Source organism: Oncorhynchus mykiss, chromosome 2 (genome assembly GCF_013265735.2).
Source record: "Oncorhynchus mykiss isolate Arlee chromosome 2, USDA_OmykA_1.1, whole genome shotgun sequence".
Classification (NCBI taxonomy): Eukaryota; Metazoa; Chordata; class Actinopteri; order Salmoniformes; family Salmonidae; genus Oncorhynchus; species Oncorhynchus mykiss.
The window spans coordinates 70,165,999-70,181,142 of record NC_048566.1 but is presented as its reverse complement, the minus strand read 5'-3'; the positions used below and the strand labels follow the sequence as shown (position 1 = coordinate 70,181,142).

At 42.3% G+C, this 15,144-nt stretch overlaps 1 protein-coding gene and 1 long non-coding RNA gene across 2 annotated transcripts in view; one reads left to right on the top strand and one right to left on the bottom strand.

Annotated features, from left to right (window-relative positions):
• Window positions 1–4,499: 4,499 nt before the first annotated feature.
• On the top strand, window positions 4,500–6,227 carry LOC118937291. The gene is made up of 3 exons (XR_005034535.1): window positions 4,500–5,223; window positions 5,510–5,570; window positions 5,786–6,227. It is a non-coding gene; the product is annotated as an uncharacterized LOC118937291 (long non-coding RNA).
• Window positions 6,228–10,149: 3,922 nt separating this feature from the next.
• LOC110495023 (partitioning defective 6 homolog alpha) overlaps window positions 10,150–15,144 on the bottom strand; it is a 36,636-nt gene continuing 31,641 nt past the window's right edge. Inside the window, exon 3 of the mRNA XM_021570375.2 lies at window positions 10,150–14,711. Coding sequence (XP_021426050.1) covers window positions 13,804–14,711 — 908 coding nt within the window. The 3' untranslated portion in view covers window positions 10,150–13,803. The remainder of the gene's footprint in view (window positions 14,712–15,144) is intronic.

The window sequence follows — 15,144 nt, the reverse complement described above, 5'->3', positions numbered from 1 at the left end:
ACCCATGTTGGATGAAGTTTTAGTTGTTTTAATTCATGTTGCTTAATTAGTTAAATCTTTAGGTGGCGCTATCCATTCGCATGAGTTTTCACTATAGAGTTTACCAGTAATTCTGAACAATACATTCAGTGATAGACTTTCAATATTGGAAGCAGCCAGCAGATAGATTTTGATTATATCTTATGACATTATAGCAAAGCCTGCATCTCTTGAAGGCTTTCAAAAACTGGAAATGGCTTTTAAACTCCTATAGCCACCCAAAATGTATATTTCCATTTTAAGATCATTCATTATGAAATAGAATGACTAATGTTTAGGTGTGTGTGTGTGTGTGTGTAGAAAGATCGTAATCTGTCGAGCTTCTCCTGGGACTTTTATAGACACACCTACACCTACTGTAGCAAACAATCTCCCTGTTCTCCTTTTATGTTATGTTATGTTTTTCAATTGGAGCTATCCATGCTTCAAATGGAGAGGCGAAGGGAATGGAATTAGGAATTAAAAACAACAAGCTGTGCACAATTTACTATTATTTTCTATTATTATTTTAATTTCATATTGAGTTTTGAGTTTAGCAATTGTGAGGTGAGTTACCCTCTACTTGGCATGAAACTTTTAGAACCTTTAAAACAATATATATAAAAAAGAGAGATTATAATGATAATAAAACATTTTAAAAAACATACCAATGTACTAGAAACATGATAAAGAAATATTGTATTCTGTTTAATTTTGACAGAATTATTTTTATTAAAATACACATCCATAAGCGTAGTTTTGGTCTCTTGTCCTTATTTTGTGGATGTACTGCTTTTGAATGATGGTGACTTGAGGTTGGCTGAAAAGTTAAAATATGTCTATCTACAGTACCAGTCAAAAGTGTACTATTTTCTACATTGAAATAACTGAAATAACACACATGGAATCATGTAACTAAAGTGTTAAACAAATCAACATATATTTTTGATTCTTCAAGTAGCCACCCTTTGCCTTGACAGCTTTGCACACTTCTGGCATTCTCTCAACCAGCTTTACCTGGAATGCTTTTCTAGCCGTCTTAAAGGAGGTTCCATATATGCTGAGCACTTGTTGGCTGATTTTTCTTCACTCTGCGGTCCGACTCATCCCAAACCATCTTAATTGGGTTGAGGTCGGGTGATTGTGGAGGCCAGGTCATCTGATGCAGCACTTATACATGATCCCAAATGTGTTATTTCATAGTTTTGATGTCTTCACTATAATTCTATAATGTAGAAAAAATAAATAAATAAAAACCCTTGAATGAGTAGGTGTGTCAACTTTTGACTGGTACTGTATATATGAGAACTTTGGTTCAAACTGTGATTGGAAGGGGCTTGCACCTGTATGGTTGAGGAACAGAATATGCAGGTGTGGTAAATGGCTCACTAGAGCCCCCTACTGGACACCAGCACTATTAAAGCTATGTAAATCAGTATTCAATTTGGCAAGTCAGTTAAGAACAAATTATTACTTACAATGATGGCCTACCACGGCCAAACCCAGATAACACTGGGCCAATTGTGTGCTGCCCTATGGGACTCCCAGTCACAGCTGAATGTGATGCAGCTTGGATTCGAAACAGGTACTGCAGTGCCGCCTCTTGCACTGAGATGCAGTGTCTTAGACCGCTGCACCATTCAGGAGCCCAAAACTAAAGAGCAAGTGGAGAAATTATTAATTGATGAAGACTTGTCTACAAAATGTGTCTTCCCCATGCAAACTTTTCAGCTGGTGGTGCTAATGAGAGAGGGTGTGGTAGAATATACAGGTTGAGCCTCAAGGTGAGGGCTACTGTGGTCTGTCTCCACCTAGTGGTAAAATACTCACCAAAAAGATTTGGGGTTTTGAAACTGCAGTCTAGTGCAGTAACTGCTGTCGACTGTGGTATTTTGGACGCAGTAATTGCAGAATAACTGCAGTTACACTGAAAATGTACTGCAGTAAATCAAACTTATTTTATATGCAGCATACTGCAGTTATACTGCACTCTGACTGCAAGTGTTTGTGTAAGGGCAGAAATGGAACCAGTAAAACAGAGCATGCATATTTCAACTGCAGTAGATATAATTGATGTAAAACCATTACTGTATGTTGAATATGTTAGGAAATGAACAACCGGGCTAAGCAAAACTAGGGATAACCAAACAACATCAAAAGCATAGGCAAAATGGACTAACACAACAGTACAAAGGAGGAGGGGGGGTTGTCAATGGGCTAACACTGTAGTCCTTCTGGGGACTGAAGGGTCTGAGGAATGGATCCAGAACGTCTCTCTCGATCTTTGGTGTTTGGCAACATTGCTAATGCTTTTGTGTTTGCTAACTTTTTCAATTCCAAGATAACTCACAAAGCGAGTGTCCTCCCTTTGAAATGGAGGGCCATTCACTTTGTGTGATTATTCTGATGAAGGCCATTGTAGGCCGAAACCTTGCTGGCTACCTTCTGAAAGCCATGGGTGCAGAGGAACCCACAAAGAGCAAAAATATTCCTCAGTTCCATAAAATGGAAAGATCTGCATGCTCTTTTAATTAATCTTCATAACTTGCAGTTGATCATCACAGCCTTTAATCCACTGCAGTGGAGTGATGATGTAATCAGATAATATGTTATTTTGTTGATATACTGTGATTTGAAACATGGAAATATGTTAGAAAATCCTCAGTTCCTAGAGATATTTGCAATGTTCTCTTGGTGCCATATTTACTTGGTTTTGAGAGAGATTTTCACTGCAGCCAGTGAGTGACAAAAGTAACCACATAAACATTAAGGCAGATAAGGCGAGAATGTTGAAGCGTGTGCGGTAAACGTTGCTGAACAGTTGGAATGAGATTATAACCATGAAGAAATCCAATCATGTCGTGGTTTATACAATGTAGACTATAAAGTGTATACTGTGCCACCGGTAGGAAAAGTACCCAATTCTCAAACTTGAGTAAAAGTAAAGATAACTGAATAGAAAATGACTCAAGTAGCCTAAAAGTGAATAGCTGTAGGGGAGTACTTAAAGAAAAAGACAGGTAGCCTACTTTCATTCTTGAATACACTCTTTAACACAAAGATACAAACATTCATTGTTCAGTCTGGGACATTTTTAGTGTCTGAGATTTAATATAAACATCCAGAGTGATGGGCAAGAAGGACATTGACATTATCTGGTTTTGCAATCACTTCTTGCCCTTGTGAGCATTAACTGCTATACCAGCAGTAAATAATCATCCTAAATTAATTAAATAATGTCACAGGATATTAAAAACGTCTATGGGAGGGACACTGTTATATCCTCCACAATTAGAGTTAATGACCCACAGGGGTCGCTGAGGGTTTGTATTGGTAGTGCCTGTGCTATTGGTGTGGGTCGTGTGACTCCCATTTGCTCGATGTGGGCAGCAGCTTTTGGAATGTTATGAGACACAATCAAACAGAGAGAGAGAATAAGTCAGTCAGTCCTTTTCAATTTGTATTTGTTGAATTAGGTTCTGGACGTTATTACATTCTGTATTGGATATTTGTTTGTTTTATTTGTTATATAAGCACATACAGGTAACTGACAAGATAATGGAAACACTTGAGTAAATTAGGGATAGAAAGTATATTGAAATCAGGTGCTTCTACATGTGTGTGTGTTACCAGATCTCATCCCAATTGAACACTTATGGGAGATTCTGGAGTGCCGCCTGCTTTCCACCAACATCAACAAAACACCAAATTATGGAATTTCTTGTGGAAGAATGGTGGCGGTTCCCTCCAATAGAGTTCCGGAGACATGCCAATCTATGCCAAGGTGCATATAGAGATATATAAACTCTGAAAAACACCAGAAGAATGAGGCACAGGGTCCCTGTTCATCTGTGTGAACGTGCCTTAGGCATGCTGCAAGGAGGCATGAGGGCTGCAGATGTGGCCAGGGCAATAAATTGCTATGTCTGTACTGTGAGATGCCTAAGACAGCCCTACAGGGAGACAGGACGGACAGCTGATCCTCGCCGTAGCAGACCACGTGTAACAACACCTGCACCGGATCAGTACATCCGAACATCACACCTGCGGGACAGGTACAGGATGGCAACAACAACTGCCTGAGTTACACCAGGAACGCACACAAACAGTGCTCAGATTGTCCGCAATAGGCTGAGAGAGGCTGGACTGAGGGCTTGTAGGCCTGTTGTAAGGCAGGTCCTCACCAGACATCACCGGCAACGTCGCCTGTGGGCACAAACCCATCGTCGCTGGACCAGACAGGACTGGCAAGAAGTGCTCTTCACTGACGAATCGCGGTTTTGTCTCACCGGGGGTAATGGTCGGATTCATGTTTATTGTCGAAGGAATGAGCGTTACACCGAGGTCTGTACTCTGGAGCGAGATCGATTTGGAGGTGAAGGGTCCGTCATGGTCTGGGGCGGTGTGTCACAGCATCATCGGACTGAGTTTGTTGTCATTGCAGGCAATCTCAACGCTGTGCGTTACAGGAAAGACATCCTCCTCCCTCATGTGGTACCCTTCCTGCAGGTTCAATTGTGCGTCAATAATTCAGCATAGCAAGTTTGTATGAAGGTCTGGTTATTAAATGGGTAAATAGTTCAATAGTAATGTGCTCTAAAACGCTCTGTTGACAAACACACTTTGCTGCCCTGTTTCCAATTGTCCACAAGGCTGGGTGAACCTATTCAAGTAAGTCAATACATTTTGAAAATGTAAAAAAACTTTAATTAGCTAACGTTACAGTACAGGCTAACTCAAATGAGCTGCTAAATGAGCTAACTTAGCTAGTTGACTATCTAGCTATCTAACCAACTTGACATACTGTATAGATAGATAGCTAAGTTAATGAAATATCACCAGCTACCTAACTAAATATTAGCTAGCTATCTTGATGTAAAAAACAAACTCCAAATGCATTTGTAGGTAGCTAGCTAACAGCCATGGAGGAGGGTGTAAGGATAACATTAACATTAGTAGTCCCAACTTTCAATGTGAGAGAGAAGGCTATTCTGGATAGGGTAGGTACTAGTAACATAATAATAATAACTAGTAACATAGATAATAGTAACATAATATTCAGTGCAGTGTAATTTGAGTATAATGAAGTCTGTTTCTTGTGAGGTTTTCTGTCCTCGGATAAAGAAGGCTATGAAAGCCTGTCTACAGATGAAGAGGTCTCAATGAAGAGCAGTGGTTCGCAGTCCTGGTCCTGGGGACTCAGAGGTGCACATTTTTGTTTTTGCCTTAGCACTGCGCAGCTAATTCAAATGGTCAACTCATCATCAAGCTTCAAGTGGTATTTATGTATTCATTTGTGATGCTATATTGTTTGTCCTCGTGTGTCCATTCATGTTTTTCGGCATAAAGTACTCTGTAGAGACCAGATGAGGCCACACATACAGATTAATGTTGAACACTCTCTTTAACTACCTTATTTTCTCAATAACAGTCTCTCTCCTTCACTTCATCCCTCTCTCCCCTTCTCCCTAAATCATTTCGGTTATATCAGCTGTGTCGGTGAACACCTCCCACATCTGAACTGGCTACAAGAGGGCACAGCATGACCATAGGTGAGAGCTCACTTGACCAGGTCAACAGGAAGTATTATTAAAGAGATGCTTTACATTGAAATACAGATAGAGAAGCAGTAGTCCCAGAGTTAATGATCCAAGGTCAGTTTTGCATTTCACCTCCTGATAATTATGATGACTGACAGTGTCAGCATGTTTAAGCCTCGTGCTTAAAAAATTATATTTCTCTCTCTCCATCGGTCTCTCGTCTGCAGGTATGTTTTGATGTGAGAGAGGACGCCAACCCCCAGTCCCATCATCGCCACCTCACCCGCTCTTAAGATAACCTTCGGGCCGACTGGGAGCCCAAGGCTGGTTAGGAGACACCACTAGAGACACTATTATGTAATTGTGATGAACTGAGAGAATATTAGGGTAGCGCTGTGATTAATCATATGCTGCCTTTTCTGCTCCTATGTTCATACCTCTTTCCCTTTTTTATACACCTCTCTCGCCACCTCTTTCTTCCTCTGTTTTTATAATGCACAACAGATGTGCATTGAAGTAAAGTATGAATTTATAACACTTGGATAATGAACTTCCAATAAAGCATTTCACATTCTCTACTGGTTGAAATTAAGTCTCATTTGATGAAATACTACACCTATCCTGTGTTTATCAGATCAATGCAGATTAAGGAAATTAGATATCGAAATGAACTGGTTTAAGAGTATTTACATGATGCATAGGATGTGTAGTGTACTGTTTTTTAAAATTATATTTCTGTATATATGAATTACAAATCAGCCTTTCACTAGTTAAGTCATGTTTCTAGTCTATTGCATAGTTACAATGTGTAACCATTGATGTCCCAGGACCAAGATTGGTAAACACTGTTGAAGTGTATAATTGTAATACATACATAGCATCATTCAAAGACTGAAATGTGATACTCCTGGTATGGATATGACTGAAAACATTTCTCAAAGACATTCATACCTGAACATAAAGACATTCATACCTGAACTGCACCTTTATTTGCTAAAGTAGAGTACATTGTACAGTGAATATAAATGTACAGGCTACAATGTAGGGAATCACATGCATGGTAATAACTACATGTATATACAACTTGCATCCTTGGCACAAAGTTATATTATTATCTACTCAACCAATAAGCTTCATTGTCATTCAGACTGTTTCGAAGTTGATACAACTGGCTATGATAGCCGAGGTTCTTAGCTAAGTTCTGAACTAATATGCATAACAAACGTTTTAGGGTCCATACACAGATCGGCTACATAGCTAACTACACATCCATTGGCATACAGGTATTTTTATCCTCCACTGCACAATAAACAATAGTTAGCTTGCTGCGTTATTTCATCCATCTGTATTGCATGGGAAATATCAGCAAGGCAAGCTTACAAAATTGTACATTCAATTTGCAGTAAATGCTTTAGCTAGCTAGATTCTTTACATCCACTGTTGCACAAGACGACTGCCTGGTTTGCTGGTTGTTTCAGGAGTCCCTAAAACATTAAACAACCAGAATTACAATTTCATACTCATGTCACAACACCCATAAAGATAGCGAGCTAGTTGGCTAATGTTAGCTCGTCAACTAGCTTGCTAAATCGCGATTTTCGTAACTTAACTTTATGATAAAAATATGTATAATCGTTTGTCTCGACTTTAACATATTCCTGTCAACTGCAATTTTTTTTCATGATTCAAATCAAATTTTATTTGTCACATACACATGGTCAGCAGAGGTTAATGCGAGTGTAGCGAAATGCTTGTGCTTCTAATTCCAACAATGCAGTAATAACCAACGAGTAATCTAACCTAACAATTTCACAATAACTACCTTATACACACAAGTGTAAAGGGATGAAGAATATGTACATAAAGATATATGAATGACTGATGGTACAGAACGGCATAGGCAAGATGCAGTAGATGGTATCGAGAGAGTATATACATATGAGATGAGTAATGTAGGGTATGTAAACATATAAAAGTGGCATTGTTTAAAGTGGCTAGTGATACATTATTACATAAAGATGGCAAGATGCAGTAGATGGTATAGAGTACAGTATATACATATGAGATGAGTAATGTAGGGTATGTAAACATTGTTTAAAGTGGCTAGTGATACATTTTTTACATCAATATTTCCATTATTACAGTGGCTGGAGTTGAGTCAGTATGTTGGCAGCAGCCACTCAATGTTAGTGGTGGCTGTTTAGCAGTCTGATGGCCTTGAGATAGAAGCTGTTTTTCAGTCTCTCGGTCCCTGCTTTGATGCACCTGTACTGACCTCGCCTTCTGGATGATAGCGGGGTGAACAGGCAGTGGCTCGGGTGGTTGTTGTCCTTGATGATCTTTATGGCCTTCCTGTGACATCGGGTGGTGTAGGTGTCCTGGAGGGCAGGTAGTTTGCCCCCGGTGATGCGTTGTGCAGACCTCACTACCCTCTGGAGAGCCTTACGGTTGTGGGCGGAGCAGTTGCCGTACCAGGCGGTGATACAGCCCGACAGGATGCTCTTGATTGTGCATCTGTAAAAAATTTGTGAGGGTTTTTGGTGACAAGCCGAATTTCTTCAGCCTCCTGAGATTGAAGAGGAGCTGCGTGCTCCCTCTGCTGTTTCCTGAAGTCCACGATCATCTCCTTTGTTTTGTTGACGTTGAGTGTGAGGTTATTTTCCTGACACCACACTCCGAGGGCCCTCACCTCCTCTCTGTAGGCCGTCTCGTCGTTGTTGGTAATCAAGCCTACCACTGTAGTGTTCTCTGCAAACTTGTGGGTGAACAGGGAGTACACCCCCTTGTGGGGCCCCAGTGTTGAGGATCACCGGGATGGAGATGTTGTTACCTACCCTCAACACCTGGGGGCGGCCCGTCAGGAAGTCCAGTACCCAGTTGCACAGGGCTGGGTCAAGTTTGGAGGGTACTATGGTGTTAAATGCTGAGCTGTAGTCGATGAACAGCATTCTCACATAGGTATTCCTCTAGTCCAGATGGGTTAGGGCAGTGTGCAGTGTGGCTGCGATTGCGTCTGTGTTAGGTACGGTGGAGGTGGTTTTGGTAGCGGGCCGTGTCAGTGGCACTGTATTATCCTCAAAGCGAACAAAGAAGTTGTTTAGTCTATCTGGGAGCAAGACATCCTGGTCTGCGATGGGGCTGATTTTCTTTTTGTAGTCCGTGATTGACTGTAAACCCTGCCACATACCTCTTGTGTATGAGCCGTTGAATTGCAACTCTACTTTGCCTCTATATTGACTCTTAGCTTGTTTGATTGCCTTGCGGAGGGAATAGCTAACCTGTTTGTATTCGGTCATGTTTCCGGTCACCTTGCCCTGGTTAAAAGCAGTGGTTCACGCTTTCAGTTTCGCGCAAATGCTGCCATCAATCCACGGTTTCTGGTTTGGGAATGTTTTAATAGTTGCTGTGGGTACGACATTGCCAATGCACTTGCTAATAAACTCGCTCACCGAATCAGCGTATTCATCAATGTTGTTGTTTGACGCAATGCGGAACATATCCCAATCCACGTGATCGAAGCAATCTTGAAGTGTGGAATCAGATTGGTCGGACCGGCGTTGAACAGATCTGAGCGCGGGAGCTTCCTGTTTTAGTCTCCGTCTATAGGCAGGGAGCAACAAAATGGAGTCGTGGTCAGCTTTTGCAAAAGGCTTTTCCGAAAGGCTGACAAAAATACTAGGATGGAAGCAAAGACCGTTACAAAGATTCGTTATGACGTTATAATCACTTACATTTGCTTCCATCCTAGTATTTTTGTCAGCCATATTTGCTGAAGAAAGTCTCCAGCCTTGGGTCGCATAGCATCAAATTCTTCATGGGAACCACTCGATATGATTGGTCATCGCCCAGCGGTCGCCGCTGGTGATTTGCATAAAGTTGGGAAAAGTTTTTCACCACCTCCCACGCCACCTTCGCGCCGCCCAAAGGTCCCCAGCCCTCTCCGCTTTCCTTCCATTGAAATGAATGGGAAGCGATGTTTCACCACATGCCATCTTGTGCTAGTGTACATGGGCCGTTAATGTGTTGTATAATTCTCTTAATTTTTCTGGACCCCAGAAAGAGTAGCTGCTGCCTTGGCAGCTAATGGAGATCCATAATAAATATTAATACAAAATACAAATACAGATGTGTCAAGTTGGCTGGATGTCCTTTGGGTGGTGGACCATTCTTGATACACATGGGAAACTTTTGAGTGTGAAAACCCCAGCAGTAATGCAGTTATTGACACACTCAAACCGGTGCACCTGGCACCTATTACCATATCCTGTTCAAAGGCACTGACATCTTTTGTCTTGCCCATTCACCCTCTGAATGGCACTAATATACAATCCATGTCAATTGTATAAAGGCTTAAAAATCCTTCTTTAACCTGTCTCCTCTCCTTCATCTACTGATTGAAGTGTATTTAACAGGTGACATCAATAAGGGATCATAGCTTTCACCAGGTCAGTGCATGTCATGGAAAGTGTATATAAAACACAGGAAAATCACATTTTTGACTGCACTGGGCCTTTAAAGCATATTGAGATAGGAGTTAGTGAGAGAGAGAGGTGGGGCCTATGCGACCACAAAAAAACATCAGAATATTGTATTTTTTTTAAAATAATATTTTATTATAATATGTAATTTCACAAACAGCATATCTCTCTCTATATGACATTCACAGTATTGTACACCCTGACCCATCAGATTCATATAAACACTTTGTTCCTCTGTTTGGTTCCCGGTACTCAAAGAAATAGAAATGTCCTCTCCAGGATTCTCATATACAAATAAAAGTACAAGAATAAGAAAAATACTCTCCATATTTTACACATTTATAAAATGTTCTTTTCCAACAAAATCTCCCAGTGAATCAAAAAAAATCCCTTGTTTATATAATTTTTCATTTGTATCTATACAATTACATACATGAAAATATTATTCAGTACAGTACGTGGTAGCTTTTCTGTTATAGATGAATGCAGATTTCTGTAAGTAGATTAAAAGACCATACTGTATCTGTGAAGGTGATTCTCTTGTATTTTCTACAAGGATGTCCAAGGACTATGTACTTGTGTTTCTTGGATTATAAAGAGAACAAGTTTTAAAAATGCATCTTATGATGGCCTCTTTCAATAGATAATTGCCCCTCCCCTCTTATCAAAGTGAATATCTTCATTCTCAGGTTAATTAATGTACCATGCTACCTGGCTGCCACCTGGTGGAGCAGTGCCAGTGACCCACACAACTGCAGCTCTAGTAAAACAATAACGACCAGGCCATAGGAGGTCTTCATGCTCTGCTGGTTTTGTTGTGTCTTATTGGTCAATTCAATAATCTAAGTCAACATTAAGATGGGGAGTTAATGAACTCGTGTTATTCCAGTTGGTTCCAGATTGAGTGCTGACCTACAGCTACATCATGTCCATGTAAAACACAATATTGTCCTTCTGGTGTGGTAGGTCATCTGATGCTCCTGCTGTCTCTGTGATTCACTCCAAACATTAAGACACAGCCAGAAACAGACACAGCCCATCAACTAGCCTGGAGGTCGTGGGCATTGCTAGCTGTGAGGGCAGTCAAAGTTTTCCTTCACTCCAGTACTAACAGAGGGTCAGGGGGCCCTTGTGTTCAGGAGTAGTGAGGGTCAGAACCAACAACTATAAGCTTGGAGTTTTTTTTTTAAACCCCCTTTTTCTCCCAATTTCAATTCCGATCTTGTCTCATCGCTGCAACTCACTCGGGAGAGGCGAAAGTCGAGTCATGCGTCCTCTGAAACATGACCTCCTTAACACCCGGAAGCCAGCTGCAGGAAACACCGTTCAACTGACGATCGAAGTCGGCCTGCCACAAGGAGTCGCTAAAGCGCGGTGAACCAAGTACAGCCCCCCCAGCCAAAGCCTCCCCTAACCCGGGCGACGCTGGGCCAATTGTGCACCGCCCTATGGGACTCCCGGTCATGGCAGATTGTGACACAGACTGGGATCGAACCCAGGTCTGTAGTGATGCCTCAAGCACTGCGAAGCAGTGCCTTAGACTGCTGCACCACTCGGGAGGCCAAGCTTGTAGATTTTAGACCGTCTGCCTCACAGCTCTCCCTGCAAGATGATCCCCAAAGCCTCAAAAGTAAGAGGAACTCTCTCCTCCTTCCCTCCCCATGCTCCTCTGGTTTAGATATCAAGAAGGAAGTTAATTGTATGAACAAGGTCCCAATGTGCAGAGCTCTAGGCTTTTCAAACATGAAAGGAATTTCCTTATTTTACACAAAAACACGGCAGTCACAAGTGGGCCTGTAGACAGCTGGGTCTATAAGAGGCCGTGACCTTCTGGAGCAACAGCACTCCATGTTATTTCTGTTGTGTTCCCCCTCTGTCAAATTTTCAGGGGAGAGAAACCTTGTCCTGAAGGAAAATGGAATTGGTTTCTCTAAAAGCAAGATAGCAAGTCTGCCAGGGAAATTCTCCAGGATCTAATGTTTCATCCTGGGACCTCTATAACTCCAAGCAACCCCTGACTTCACTGAAGCAGATAATATGAGAGAGGAATACAAAGCCAGATCACCTGACTATGTTTTAGATTAGGCAAGTGTTTGGTGGCTGTAAAGTAAATAAAAGACAGTGGTATTCTCTTGAAGATGGTTCTGAGTCAGATTCAATTGGTTGGATATACTGCTATAATGCAACCCCATGTCAGTGTGTAAACTTTGTCACTATCTGAAGGTCAAATAAATATGATTTTACCTCTACATCGGGACACAGGGGACCATATTTCCCTCCTCTTTCCTATACTAACACTGTGATGATTAACAGCCCCATTACATATTTTCCTTGAAAAGAGTATGATATGCCATAACTTTGTGTATTGAATTGAAGTAGGGATGTTCAGAAGGGACTCAGGGATCAAAGCACACATTGTAAAAGCCTCACTTGACTTTGTTGTGTTGTGTGTACAGTAATACCATGACATTCCTCCTGGGGATGAGCAGAGGAAGACCGGTATGTTTCGAGATGTGTTGTATGTGAATCCAATTCACAATGACTTCTAATCAGAGGAATAAAAGCAAAGACTGTCTATTATATTGACAAGATATAAGAGTGAGCACTAACAATGGAAATACATGTCCTCAAAGATGGGAGGCAAGATCAGGTGGGACCATTCTAGCCAATAAGCGGGCAGACGCGTGTGAACAACAGACCATAGAGATAGATAGAGGACACTTATTTGTATTTGTGCCACCATAGGCTATTTAAAGTAGTCAGTTTTCTTCATTGGCTTATTGCCTCCAACCCAATTGACTACTTTAAAATGGTGGAATGGTAAATGGTAATGTCCATGGTAAAACGGGTTATATCCATGATGAGTCCTCTATCTCTATGACAACAGGCACTTCTCTGATATAAAGTTGTTTTTGGGTAAGTTGCCGAAACGCTACGTGCGTCCACTCATATCAGTGCATTCGTAACAACCTAACCATTACGAAATTTCTATTTGATAAAATAAGCCTCACCTAGCAAATTAGCAATTGCATTTTTTGATGACCAAATTCAACACTCTCATGCACCTTCATACAAAAATTCCTCACTTTGTGGGCTTATTTTCGTGGACAGATTTTGTAAAACCTCGCGTCGCCTATTCCTCTCTGATAAAAGCTATTGTCAGCTAAGCAGCCGAACAACCAGCAGCACAATCAGCAATGATTGTCACAGACACGGAAGAGAACACCCTGTTTGGACATGCTGAGGAAGTATTGCAGAATGCAGGATGAGCAAGAGAAAAGGGCTATGTTCTACACAGACAGACAGACATAACATTTCACATTCTGTCTGCTTCTCCTTCTGCCAATCTTTACCTTTGCACTGACACCCAACGGCACTGTTTAGAATTGAAGTGAGAGGTGGTCTTGTTTGAAAGTAAAATATAAGTGATAAAAATAAGGCGAGTTGTGCGGAAAGCCGTAAGGCACTTCCATTATGGTGGTGGTGACAGCGATCATCATGTGTTTTGTAGTAAGTAGGCATCAGGATTCACACCACACTGACCACTGAGTTCATTACATGACGACTGCTGGTTCCACAGTGTTTAGTTGCATGGAATACACATCAGATACTTTTAAGTTAAAGCATCATCATTGCCTTTATCATTGTTATGAGTTGTTTTCTGTTATGAGGTAACAATTAAAATTGTTGTTTTATGTTCAGATAACGTTCACGTGTTGATTTTCTCCAATTGTGATGTTTTGTCTTCTGTTATTATTGTCTGGGTTTTACAGTGTGATGATGTTCCCATCCTCTCTCATGCTCTCCTGGCTGCTGCTGGTCTTGGTGGGGCTGCAGTTGTGTGTAGGGGTGGTCATGGAGCTCAGGGAGGCCTTGCTGTCTGACAGAGAGCCGCTGCTGGGCAGGGACATGCTCTGGGGGAGGGGTCGTTGCCCCAGTGACGAGGACAATGGAGACTCTCTGTGGCTACCGTTACCATTGGACACACAGCGATGGGGCAGGTAAGGTGGCAGGCTGTCAGTCTCAATGATAAGGTCTCCGTCTCCGTCCTCGTCGCTGTCGCCCTCCGCCACGCTGTTACTGTTGCTATGGTGACTGACACTCTGAGAGGCAGTGCTGGGGGCACTGTCATGGGAGAATGCGGAGCCTACGGATCCAGAGGAGCTGTTCCCCCCTGCCGAGACCCTGCTTGCCCGGGGCACCACGTTGTTGCGCTGGTTGGCCGGCTTCACCGTCACGATCAGGTTGTGGCTGTTGGCCACCATCATGTCTGTCACCTGGTCCAAAGACTTGCCGGCCACATCAATGCCGTTGACCTCCAGGATCTCATCGTTGACCCCCAGCAGGCCTGTGCTCTCAGCCAGGCCTCCACGCACCAGCCGCGAGATGAAGACACCAGGCACCTTCTCCACGCCCTGAGGCGTGACCCGCATGCTCACGCCGTCCCGAATATAGAAACCCAGGGGCTTGTGGGTACCGTGCTTGTGCAGGCGGACACGCCGGTGTGTCTCGGGCAGGATGTCGACATCGATGATGGAGGAGATCTGGCGGAAATCCTGGGGAAGGCCAATCATCAGGCCTGGTTTGGACTTCTGCTGAGCCGGGCGCAACCCTGCCAGGCCTTTTTTCCTCCTCTGCAAGGAGTTGGTGGCAAAGACCACAGGCTCATCCACATCTACAGGACAGAGAGAGGCACAGACAAAAGCCATGTCAGACAAAGACATAAAACGACAAGGCAGCACCAGAGTCTCAGTTCATTCCAAATATGGACCATCAAATAAATGGTAGTATGCTCTGAGACAGTAAGGGCATTATGTTCAAGATGTCAACAGCTAACCTGGGGGTAAGACATGGGTTAAATCTGGTCAGTTGGAGAGTAAAAGGAAGGGAAACAGCACAGGTTTTAAATCTCCTCTAATCTTTTCTAATGCCTCCGTCTGTCTTTCCATGTGTAAACCGTCAAAACCTAACTTTAAGCTGTGGAGAAAGTTCACCTTTCAACTCTCAAGAAGGAAGTCTCATTTCCCTACTTTACAAATACACCTATTGATATAGAATGCAGTGGTCTCACTTTATCCTGCTGTATGTTTCTTTTGGCTTTTCTCTGG